General features: G+C 34.7%; 1 protein-coding gene across 1 annotated transcript; it reads right to left on the reverse strand.

Moving 5' to 3' along the window:
• Positions 1-3,316: 3,316 nt before the first annotated feature.
• LOC102663417 (uncharacterized) lies at positions 3,317-5,942 on the reverse strand. Its single transcript, XM_006588006.3, has 2 exons — positions 4,288-5,942; positions 3,317-4,130 (listed from the first exon to the last, which is right to left on the reverse strand). Exons 1-2 carry the CDS (start codon positions 5,940-5,942, stop codon positions 3,317-3,319), a joined length of 2,469 nt encoding a protein of 822 aa, XP_006588069.3.
• Between the last annotated feature and the right edge of the window lie 5,145 nt (positions 5,943-11,087).

Below are 11,087 nucleotides of genomic sequence, written 5' to 3' on the forward strand. Positions count from 1 at the left end.
TAATTTAGATATTCATGTGTGATAACAAAAAGAGAGAAGATATATTGTGTCATATCTCATGTCGCACAAAATGTTATAGATTGGTGAGGGTAAAATAATTTTAGTTATCTTCGCATACAAATTGCCATTATTTGTGTGAGTTATCGAAGTGCATATCAATTATGAGAGTTTTACCTTATATAAGTTTCAATTGCATTAAACAAAATATAGTTCCCTTATTAAAAAGAATTTTTAAATCCTTTATATTATTGTGATCCACCCTTTCAATATTTCAATAAAATTACTTCAGACTTTTTTTTAAATTATTTGGCTATGCAACTGTTTAAATTTTAAAAAGAAAATTCAAATATAATTCTTTCTAAAAAATATATTTGTTTTCATATATATGGGTGTATATAAATAAAAACTTATATATATATATATATATATATATATATATATATATATATATATATATATATATATATATATATATATTTAAATATGAGCACTTTTAAATATTTTTTTCTGAAAGAAACAATGAAAAAAAAAGTTAACTAAAATCCCTGTGCATCGCAGGGGTAAACCAACAAGTTTATAACAAACCTAACTAATTACCTACTCTCTCAGTTTATAATGTGATACATGCTATTTCTTTTTCCCTGGTAGATATTAATTACATAGTAATATACTAATATAATATAATTTATATTATATTTCACATTTATATTTTATCCCATTGTTATTTCATCAACATTAATCATAGTTTTTTTTCTTAGGATTTATTTTCAAAAGGATGAACTGTGGCATCTTTTTCTCAGAATTTGAATAGCAGAAGAATACATGAAATGAAACTAATTTTTCAAATTCAAATAACCTAATCCCCGTGAACACAAGAAGCAAAATGTTCATGACAGAAAAAACAGTTACATAGATCCATTGGACATCAATAACGGAATGACCATTTCAGTATAACAACAAAATGATCAAATTAGAAAGCATGTGATATGTTATTTCATACGAAATGAATTAAGTGACAACTAATAATAATGACCAATCTACATCTGGTGGAATTAAGTATGAGAAAGATGAATAAAACAGTAAATAACAGATAAAAACAGTGGGAAGAAATGGATGAAATAGTGGAATTGTATTATGGTAGGACAATTACAATCTCAACAGCTGAAGGAATAAAAGATAATAATCTGATAGTGTACTACCAGATCCCAAATCACTGATTCAGTGACCCTACCAAATAACAGAATTCTTTTCCTGCCCACTACTGCTCAATACTACTACTTATATAGTACTATTTTGATGTATCCTCTGCCACCTCATCATTCTTTTTCCCTTTTCCATTCTTCCTCGTATACACTCTCCAAACCTTGGGCCTATTAACATTCTCATCAAGGCCCACTTCCTTACTAAGGTTTCTATCAATTCCATCCTCCTTAGCAACAACCTTGTCCTCAAGGTTAAAATCTGGAAACTGTCCTCTAATGAACGCATCATCTTCCCAAGTCACATCATCACTGGACTTGTGCTTCCACTGAACAAGACTTTGAGGCACAGATACTCCTCCTTGAGTGATAGTGCGTGAACCAATGACCTTCTCAGGATAAAATTCATCCATATCAGTAACCTCTAGCTCTGTGGGTAGATCCCCTTGCACAGAATAATCACCAATAGCCTTTTTCAACAAGGAGACATGAAAAACTGGATGTATCCTAGACTGTGGAGGTAATTGAAGCTTGTAAGCAACCTCACCCAACCTCTCAATGATCTGAAACGGCCCATAAAACCTTGCAGCCAGTTTAGGATTGATTCTCTTTGCTACAGATTGCTGCCTATGAGGCCTTAACTTAAGAAAAACCCATTCCCCTACTGCAAACTGAACTTCCCTTCTCTTCTTATCTGCATATTTTTTCATTTGTTGTTGTGCTCTCAGCAAATGAGCCTTCAACTGATTCAAAGCCTCGTCTCTTTCACACAGCTCCATAGCTACAGCAACAACTTTGGTCTCATTACTCAAGAAACGGATGATGTTTGGTGGCTGCCTCCCATAGACTACCTCAAAAGGAGTCTTACCAATAGATACATGAAAGGTGGAATTATACCAGAACTCAGCCCATGGAATCCAGTGTGACCATGTCTTTGGTTGTTCAGAAGCAAAACAACGCAAATAACTTTCCAAGCATCTGTTAGTAACTTCAGTCTGGCCATCTGTCTCAGGGTGGTAGGCCGAACTCATCTTCAGTTTAGTGCCCTGCAGTCTGAAAAGCTCCAACCAGAAATGACTCATAAAGAGGGGGTCTCTATCACTAATGATAGACAGAGGAACACCATGAAGCCTGACAATCTCTTTAACAAACAATTCTGCTACAGACTTGGCAGTATAAGGATGTTTCAACAGCAGAAAATGGCTATATTTGGATAGTCTGTCCACTACTACTAGCACAGCCTCAAACCCCTTAGATTTGGGTAAGCCAGTGATAAAATCCAAAGAAAGATCCTCCCAAATGGCATTAGGAATAGGCAAAGGTTGAAGCAAGCCTCCAGGTGCTGTTGCTGCATATTTTTGTCTCTGGCAAGTATCACATGCCCTCACAAAATCTCTAACTCTCTTTTGCATACCTGGCCAATACAGATTAGCTGCCAATCTCCTATAAGTTCTTAGGAACCCTGAATGTCCCCCCATAGGCGTTTCATGAAATTCCTTTAGCAACACGGGAATTGAAGGAGAGTCAGAGGATAACACCAGACGACCCTGATAAAATAAGACATCCTGCCACACAGTGAATCCTGTCTTAGCTCCAGGATTCCTTTTGAGTTCTTCCACTGTTTTCTTCAATACAGGGTCCTGCCTAACCTCTTGCAGCAATTGCTCTCCATCCAACCATGTGGGATATGATAACATCACAGCCAGCTCCATATCACCATGGCATCTTGACAAAGCATCAGCAGCCTTATTCTCTAATCCAAGCTTATATTTTACTTCAAATTGATAACCTAGAAGCTTAGCCAACCAACATTGTTGATCAGGTGAAGTTACTCTTTGTTGCAGGAAATGTTTCAAGCTTTTATGATCTGTATAAACCACAAAAGGTTTGCCCAAAAGATAGTGCCTCCAATGTTGGATTGCAAGCACCAAGGCCATAAGCTCCTTTTCATACACAGACTTTGTCAAATTCCCATCAGATAAAGCTTTGCTGAAGAAAGCTATTGGTTGTCTCTTTTGCATCAGAACTGCACCAATGCCCCTTCCTGCAGCATCACACTCCACTTCGAACGGCACAGAAAAATCTGGCAATCCCAGCACTGGAGGTGTAGTCATAATCTATTTAAGTAACTTGAAAGCAACTAAAGCTTCTTTTCCCCACACAAAATTGTTCTTCTTAGTTAATTCAGTTAAAGGTTTGGCAATTTTGCCATAATCCTTAATGAATTTTCTGTAATACCCAGTGAGCCCTAAAAAACCACGCACTCCTTTCACATTTTTAGGCTCAGGCCATTCTAATACACATTTAATTTTGTCTGGGTCTACTGCTACCCCATCTCCAGAAATGACATGGCCAAGGTAGTCCACCTGTTTACAACCAAACTTGCATTTAGCTTCATTGGCCACAAAGCAATGAGATTCCAGAACTGACAACACTAATTTCAAATGCTCCAAGTGTTCAGTTTCAGATTTGCTATAAACCAGGATGTCATCAAAAAACACCAATACAAAACTTCTAAGATAGGGTCTGAAAATGTCATTCATTGTAGCCTGAAATGTTGCTAGTGCGTTCATCAACCCAAAAGGCATTACAAGGTACTCATAGTGTCCATTATGAGTCCTAAAAGCAGTTTTATGCATATCATCCTTATGAACACGAATCTGATGATATCCAGCCTTTAAATCTATTTTAGAAAAAATAGTTGCTCCATACAATTCATCCAATAACTCGTCCACAATTGGAATAGGATACTTATCTGGAACAGTGGCTTTGTTTAAGGCTCTATAGTCCACACACATCCTCCAGGACCCATCCTTCTTTTTGACTAAGATAACCGGGCTCGAAAACGTGCTCATGCTGGTCCTAATAACTCCTGCAGCTAGCAACTCCGTCACCTGCTTTCCAATTTCTTTTTTCTGGTGATAAGGATATCTGTAGGGCCTTATGCTCAGGAATTAACTTAATCTGATGCACCTGACTTCTTTCTGGGGGTAGAGTAATTTTTTCCTGAAATACTTCAGAAAATTGACTTAGTAATTTGGTCAATTCCATCTGTCCAGCTTCTTGAGCAATATCCCTCTCTTCCTACTGAGTCCACCACCAACCTTCACCTCCCCTTCTATGCTTATCCTCTAAAAAGGAGTGTAAGCAGCTCTGCTTTTCCTGTATACGGCCCTGAGCTTGTAAGTTTACCATTCTTCCCTCGTGCATAAACTGCATTGATAGATCCTTCCAATCCATCACCACTTTCCCCAAAGTGCTCAACCAAGACACTCCCAGCACCACGTCTAAACCTCCCAGCTCTAACACCAACGCATCCACATGAAAAACTTGGGGCCCCAAATCAATTTGAACTCCTTCACATATTCCCTTTGAAAGAACCTTATGACCATCACCTAGCTTGATGTTCTTAGCTGCCATAGGGGTCACAAGTAACCCTAATGCTGTAGTGATTTCTGGGGAGATGAAATTATGGCTAGCTCCACTGTCAATTAAAACCATCACATCAATACTAGCAATTTTTCCACAAATCTTCATCGTATTATACTCCCCCATGCTACCCATCACTCCAATCAGATTGCATTCCGCCTCTGTCTCCTCTCCCTCTCCCTCCCCCTCCGTTTCAGTGGCTTCAAGAGAAACAATTTCCCCTTCCTCGTTCAGCTCTTCCCCTTCTCCTAAAATCAGAACACGCATTGCTCGTTCAGGACACTTGTGGAGCGTGGGATGGTACTTCCCTCCACACTTAAAACACAACCCCTTGGCTCTTCGTTCAGCTATTTCATCACTCTGAACGCCGCGAACTCCCTTCCACCGTTCCGACGACAGCGTACGACGGTCATTTTCCCCTTTTCGTCCTGTTGAATTCATTGAGGACGTGGGATTTGTATTTGACCCGGTAGAACCCGTTTTCTGACTTGGAGCGTACCCACCCGAATTAGAGCGGGTAAAATCTTTGTGGATCGGGTTAGACCCATTTCGAGATTTAGACAGCAGCCCATTGGGCTCACTACGGCTCATACGATTCTTCCCATAGTAACGATCTCCTTCATCGTCTTCTTCCTTCAGTTCCTCTTCAACATCTTTGGCCATCCTCATCACTTGCATACGATTCTGCGGGTTCAACGTTCGCACCCGCCGCCGAATCGGTTGTTTCAAGCCACTCATGAAATAACCCAAGTACTGCTCCTCCGGTAAACGACCCACCTGAGAAGAAAGCAGCTCAAATGCTTCGACAAACTCTTCTACCGTTCCCGTCTGACGGAGGGTAGACAACTCCTCAAACGGATTTTCCAATCTTCTACCACCATACCTCGCAATCAAAGCTCTCTTCAGAATTTCCCACGAAAGATCATCCTTTGTTTCCCGTAACAAGTTAAACCAATGGATTGTTGAGCCCTCCATACTCAGGCGAGACAGCTTCACCCGCATTTCATCAGGAGTATTCTGCACGTCGAAATAGATCTCTGCGCGCGTAATCCACGCTACAGGATCTTCCCCTTCAAACACCGAAAGTTTGACCTTCTTTCCGGCGAGGCGAGACTCATTCTGAGTTGAGTCACCAACAGAAGTTTCGCCCTCTGGCGACACTCCCTTCTGACTGATCTGTTTGCTGAGCTCAGTAAGAATTACACTCTGTTGCTGCATCTGTTGAGCATGTTGCTGCATCTGCAGAGCGAGGTCATGCAACGTCGTTGTTACGTTACCCATTTGTGTCTCCAAAGCTTCAATCCGCTCTCCCATTTTGGGTATCCTTGGCATTTACAATTTCTGGTTTCAGGGGGTATTGATCTGGCAGGTCGGACCAATTGGTGGAATTAAGTATGAGAAAGATGAATAAAACAGTAAATAACAGATAAAAACAGTGGGAAGAAATGGATGAAATAGTGGAATTGTATTATGGTAGGACAATTACAATCTCAACAGCTGAAGGAATAAAAGATAATAATCTGATAGTGTACTACCAGATCCCAAATCACTGATTCAGTGACCCTACCAAATAACAGAATTCTTTTCCTGCCCACTACTGCTCAATACTACTACTTATATAGTACTATTTTGATGTATCCTCTGCCACCTCATCATTCTTTTTCCCTTTTCCATTCTTCCTCGTATACACTCTCCAAACCTTGGGCCTATTAACATTCTCATCAAGACCCACTTCCTTACTAAGGTTTCTATCAACATCACAATTTGCTGAGTTCTTTTCTTGCTCTCATTCTTAAACATAAAAAGATTGAACAACCAACATATGGATAGAGTTATATGAGAAATTAAAGTAGCATGCAATTTTGCCACAATTTCTGATATATAGATTGGTATAGAAGACATGCTTCTTACTTCCTATATATTGTCTGCAGTAAAAAATTATTTTATCACACAACATTTTGTGATTCTGAAGAAAGGAACGCATGGAGAAATGTAGGAGATATTAGGCTCCAATCTAGTGTCTACAAAAAGGTATTGCACTACCACACAGTAATGCTAAACCAGTAGTAATTCTAAAGACCTAATATGATTTCCAAAAATTCCAAGACTAAAATTAAATTTAAGGATAGGCGGGCTAAAAAAAATGGGAAGGTGATATAATATTCTTTATAGTCAAGAATTGCAGCCAAATAGAGTCTAAAAAAATATTATCCATATCTCATTAGTAAGTGAACAGAATCTAGTGAATGAATCATTACTCTATTTTTCTTATTTTTCTTCCTATATTAGTATCAACCATGTGTACTGATTCATAGTTAGTTATTTAAGTCCACTATTTCATCCTCTACCACTTTCCTTAATAATCAGAGATGAAGGCTCTAAACCCAACTTGAGAAATGTAGACAATTTTTATTTTCTGAAAAAGGTACACCCAATGATGAGACAATCAAATGATTAGATCAGGATAAATACAGGCACAGGCATAATGAACTATGTAAGTTAATTAAAGTTCAAATCTTTTTTCTCATCATTAGATGTAATTCCTCACTTCTTCCCTTTGAAGCTAACCCTTCACTGAAGTGGAGCTAAATTCCAGCACCATGACACTTCAAATAATGAATAACCAACAACGAACCAGGAAAAATAAACAAAACAAAGCATGGATCGAGTTGTAGCTACCATGCAAAATGATGAATGGAACAGATTTTTCTCCGGTGATTAACGCAATGAAGAAGAGCGCAAAGCGCGAACACTCTCTCGTTAGCCATTTCGAACAAAAAAAATCAACAAAAAGTATCAGCTTTCGAACAAAAAAAATCAGCAAGGGAGCAAGCACTCTAGAATGTAAATCGAGTCTATGGTTTGTTCGATGACGTTTATTTATAGGTATGACTTTTTACCGTTATCTTTACCACCCTGGACTCTACCCCCGTTCTGGAAATTACCGTTATCTTTAGTTTTTTTAGTAGGAATGATGAAAGTGTATCATGGGTTTACAATAATTCATTTATTTTTATTTAATTAATTGAGATAAACCCTCTTGAGTTATGATTAAGTTTAAATATCTTTTGCAGTAAAAAAAAAGTTAAATATTTTTTTATTCTTGTAATTAGTATTTTTTTTATTATTTTATAATTTTTTATTTTAATCTTCACAAATTATGTTTACTTTAAAGACTAAAAGTAAAATAAACATAATTTGTACAAACTAAAAAAAATACAAGGATAAAAAAAATATTAAATTGTAAGGACTAAAAAAATATTTAAACCTTATATTTCAATGTAGTTTTAGTTTATTCAATATTGTAATTATATGGTTTTGGTCCTTCTAGTTTTAATTGTGTAGATTGAGTTCTTGGGCATCACAATTACATGATTTTGGTTTTTCTATCGAGTTTTTATTGACATGATGATGACGATGTGTCAATTGATATGAGGATTTCAAATGGATTAATTGTATTTTTGGTTCATCATCATATTAGAAGATTCAAAAGTATAATTAAGTCATCTCAACATATATGTGTTAGACAACACATCATCATCCAACATTAAGTCAACAAAATGGTTAAATATTCAATGGAAGGCTCATGAAGTGATTAAAATTGTACCATTATAATACTTGAAAAAAAATCTAATTTATTCAATTAGAAAATGTGAGACCAAAATCACATAATGATAATTCCTGAGGGATCAATGCAACTAACAAGATGTTTGTTTTTGTGTCGATATCCACTAACAAGAATATCTATTTACACTCATCTTCCCTAAAACTATAAAAACTTGCTTCTATGTAAATGAATAGGTATGACATGATTTTGTTATTGTACGTGTGTCCATACATACACTAAGATTTCATGTTATAATAATTAAATCTTATAACATGAAAAAATATCATGTTTTTTTTTTAAAATTTCTTTAAAGTGGAAGGACAAGGAAATAACATCAATATTATTAGCTAAGATACCAATAACATATTACGACTATCAATAGATATTCAATTAAAGAATTATCGTAAAATTTAAATCACATACAATTTTACCTAGTCATAACTACTTAACTAGCTCTTTAGTACAAAGAAATTTTCCTGAAGATCTAAATTTCTCTATTAAGTGAAATTTTAAAGGTTTCAAGAGAAATCAAACTCATGTTGGAAGATGATAATTAAATGTGTATCCTTTAACAACTTATCCTATCTCGCATTAACAAACAAAATAATACTTAATCTCAACAACTTGTTTTTTAAATAAAATTTATTTGAATATTTTTTATAGCATCAATTCCTTTAGTAATTAACTTCTATTATATTTCATTCCTCTTACTAGCGTTTTCATTTTTTTCTTTTTGCAATCCTAATTCAAATATAAAAATTTATAAGAATTTACTAGTATCTATTATACTAATACTCTCCCGTTGCTCCAACTAATATGAAAAAATAGTTTAGATCTGCACAATTTTATATATAATAAATTTCAAAGATTTTAGTAAAGAAAAACACTACTTAGTACCAAAAATTTGAAAAAAGGTACCTCACAAATAGACGTGGTTGATTTCCATTTGATTGTTTATTTTTTTCAGGTAATCTAATTTGTTAATTAGCCAATAGAAAGCCTTCCCTTTGATTCCGTGCAAGTACCTTTGGAATGTTTTCATACCATGCATATAGCTTAGCTATTTAGTAAAAAATGTACTCATTATGAGCGTTACAAATTTAGTCTATTGTATATTAATGTTCATTTCTAAATTTATCCTCGGTTATCATTAAGTAAATCATCTTTCACTGAATGAACTCCTTGTTGCAACTTTCGATAATAAAAACAACTCTATATTAACTTAAAACCCCAAAACTAAATATATTAAGGGATCAAAGCGATTTTATATAAGAATGGTTGGTTTTGTTGCAATTTATGGGTACGAGATAATTTACTTTCATTGATTCATTAACAATAACCCTTGAATCATCATAAAAGTCTTTCACAATTTCTACTCATTTAATTAAACAATTAATGAAATATGGACATCCATCTATTTTACTACTAGATTTTTCAACAACTTTGATAAATTTAGTATTTGTAGAGTTAGAAGTACTTCTATACTTAAACTAATGGAGAGAGAGACTTCGTGTCTCTTTAACTACTTTAACTAAAAATGAAAAAGAGAAAGAAAAAAATTAGAAGTAAAAAAAAAAAAAAAACAATCAACTTGAGACTAGGGGTAGTTATTAAAACAGAAATAATAAAAATTTAAAAATTGACAAAAGGTAAAATGATTTTGTGAAATGTGTACATTGAATGGGAGTATTCCCTTTATTATCAATATAGATGATCACTATATTTAAGCAAATTTAATCATTTTAAAGTCTTGAACTTTTTTTTATCTTGAGACTTTTATATTCAATTTGGAAATTTGAAGTTTCAAAGGAGCTTAAAACATGAAATAATTAGTATTTGTTAATCACTTTAGGAAGAAGTCACATTCTTTTCGAAGATTTCTAAAGGATTAATGGATTCATCCAACAATAAAGTTAATATTCAAAAGTGATCGAGTGGAAGAGTTCTAGTAATCATCTTTAAGAAATAGAGAGAAATATATTTCTATCATATTTGGTGAAAGTTTAAAATTATTATGTTTTAGAATTTAATGGTCATACACTAACAATGTAAAATACTTATTGTCGTTCAATCACAATTCACTGCTAATATGACTTTTAAAGTAATTATAATAAAAGTCAACAAACTTATCATACATGGTGGACTCTCATTTGATTACGCCAAAAAACTTTTTACATTGTCAACATATTATATTTTTTCCATGTTCTAAAAATCTACTAAATCATAATTAATTGTTACTCACACAGTCACACTGTTAGTATTGCAACAAGCGTATCAGCCTTACAAGTAATAAGAAAAAAGTGACAGTAATCATATTCAGGAAGATCTTAATTTATCATCCAATCTTTTGATTAGTCTTAAACAAATATTGCAATGTCAGTGTCATCTCCCGCACCACTCATTTGTAGTTGAGAGACATGATGAAAGACTCTGTTACCAATTGATAAAAACCTTAGAAGAATCATACTACAAAAGTTAGATACTGAAGTTGGAGAGTCCAAAATCTTATAAACCTCATACTAGAACTCCATTCTTCTAATGTGAGACACAAGTCTCACCCCTTACAATTGAATCCTATAAACACGTGTATCTATTTTCTTTTCAGTTTTTGAATGTTTCTAGTAAAAAAAACGCTCTAATTTTCAGTTTCTTGTTATTAATAAAGATAGGGGATCATTTTCTACCTAACTAAAGAAGACAATGAGGGGGGAGGTCGCCTGTCCGAATCCCTCTAGTAACAAAAACTAACGATGCTACATTTGTCGATAAAAAAAAATAAGACAATGAGATATGTGACATGCACTAGTGTTTCACTAAATTATAAAGAACCAAGGTGAGACTGACTTAAACAA

This window comes from Glycine max, chromosome 9 (genome assembly GCF_000004515.6).
Source record: "Glycine max cultivar Williams 82 chromosome 9, Glycine_max_v4.0, whole genome shotgun sequence".
Taxonomy (NCBI): domain Eukaryota; kingdom Viridiplantae; phylum Streptophyta; class Magnoliopsida; order Fabales; family Fabaceae; genus Glycine; species Glycine max.